We start from the raw sequence: 1,544 nt of genomic DNA on the forward strand, positions 1-1,544 counted from the left end.
GTGCTGAATCACTTGAGCTCCCTCTGTCAAGGCAAGCATCCTCCTCCCAAAGTTTTCTTTTTCTGTTCGTTGTCTCCCTTATGTCTTCAGGTATACAGCCACCGTTTTTAATCTCGGTACTGATCCTTGGACCTCTGTGTGCAGTTGACTTCAACTCTTTCTTTTCATTTCTTGGAACCTTACAGCTCTCTCGATCTAATTCTCTCATTAGGACGTTTTCCACATCGCTTTGTATTGCTGATGCTTTCCTGCTTGTATTGTAATTCTCAACGTTTGTAATGTTAGCAAGGTCAATTTTCCGTCGCTTGTATGGGGATTCAGGAACAGATGAACTGATGCATGAAGAATCGGTACTCCAATGGTCAGATGAGACGCCAGTTGGTTCCCCATCGGTAACAAGCCCATCATTCTCAAAACGTGTTCCACCTGAGTCGACGTCCATGGCTGTTTCGCTGTCGTGTGTAGGATCGTTTTGTTTAAAGCATGCCTCAATCAGAATCCATCGTAAACTATGTCGGTTTGGGTCAGCGGCAGACAAAATTGCAAATTGAGCCTTTCTGTCACTCATTTCCGAAAAAAGACAAATTCCATTGTGGCACCCAACGAGAATATAGTTCAAAACCACTTAAACATAGCATTGTTAAACGTATTTTAGTATTTAAGCGGTAGATATAGGCATATTTTTATCCCTTAAAAATGTTTCATCTGTTCGGCTTTCCTAGCTGAAAGTCTAGTGATCCGAAAACTATAGGGATGAAAACTTACCTTTTCGAAAATTTCACCCAGAAAAAAGGCTCCCGAAAATTCTAGGTGACCTTTTTAGGGTAAAAATCCGTTAAAAATGGGCAATTATACCATTTTTCAGATGTTCGAAAATCCTAGGAGAGGCAGGCAAGCAAGAAATTTTACAACAAATGTTCCGAAAATTCTAGATCTCAAATCGTCTTCCGAACAGATATTTTCCGAAACTTGACGTTGGGTGCCCCTGTTCCGTGTTTTCACTGTTCTAAGACGAAGTCAAGGCTGCACACTAAGATTTCGACCGCAGTCAGCTCAGAGGCGGTTTGCGCCTCGAAAATCCATCCCAGCCGCGATTTTTTTACGCAAAGCTAAAGCCCCATCATTTGCGAACCTCTGTGAATGTTTCGTCGTCAAAAATCCCCACGCACTTGGCTGGAAATGAGCATTTTCTGCTTCTGATACCACGATAGCTGATGAAGTTAACAGCCGGTGATCTTGTGAATGGTCACGGAGCTTGGTAGTAAGAAGCCGCGTTTAAATTCTCAACGGCTGCCTGTAACGCAACACCGCTTGCACTCATAATTATTACACGCTCTCTAGTGACGCGAACTTGGGCTGCCTATGCGTAAACGAAAGAGGAAAACATCTGACGAAGTGAGCCCGCATTACGCTTTTTGCTCATAACCACTGAAATTCTAAAAGTCAGTGCGACAAGACGGTTGTCACGTTTGTTACTCACCGAAGTTTTGTAATGTTGGCAGTTAAACGAACCGAGCATTTAATTGTGTGAAAATGTTTGACCT

At 42.7% G+C, this 1,544-nt stretch overlaps 1 protein-coding gene across 1 annotated transcript in view; it reads right to left on the reverse strand.

The window, feature by feature from the left end:
* Positions 1-590, reverse strand: part of LOC138060270 (uncharacterized) — a 2,991-nt gene extending 2,401 nt beyond the window's left edge. Inside the window, exon 1 of the mRNA XM_068906006.1 lies at positions 1-590. This exon is cut by the window's left edge and continues 855 nt beyond it. Coding sequence (XP_068762107.1) covers positions 1-568 — 568 coding nt within the window. The 5' untranslated portion in view covers positions 569-590.
* Between the last annotated feature and the right edge of the window lie 954 nt (positions 591-1,544).

Source organism: Montipora capricornis, chromosome 8 (assembly GCF_036669925.1).
Source record: "Montipora capricornis isolate CH-2021 chromosome 8, ASM3666992v2, whole genome shotgun sequence".
Taxonomy (NCBI): Eukaryota; Metazoa; Cnidaria; class Anthozoa; order Scleractinia; family Acroporidae; genus Montipora; species Montipora capricornis.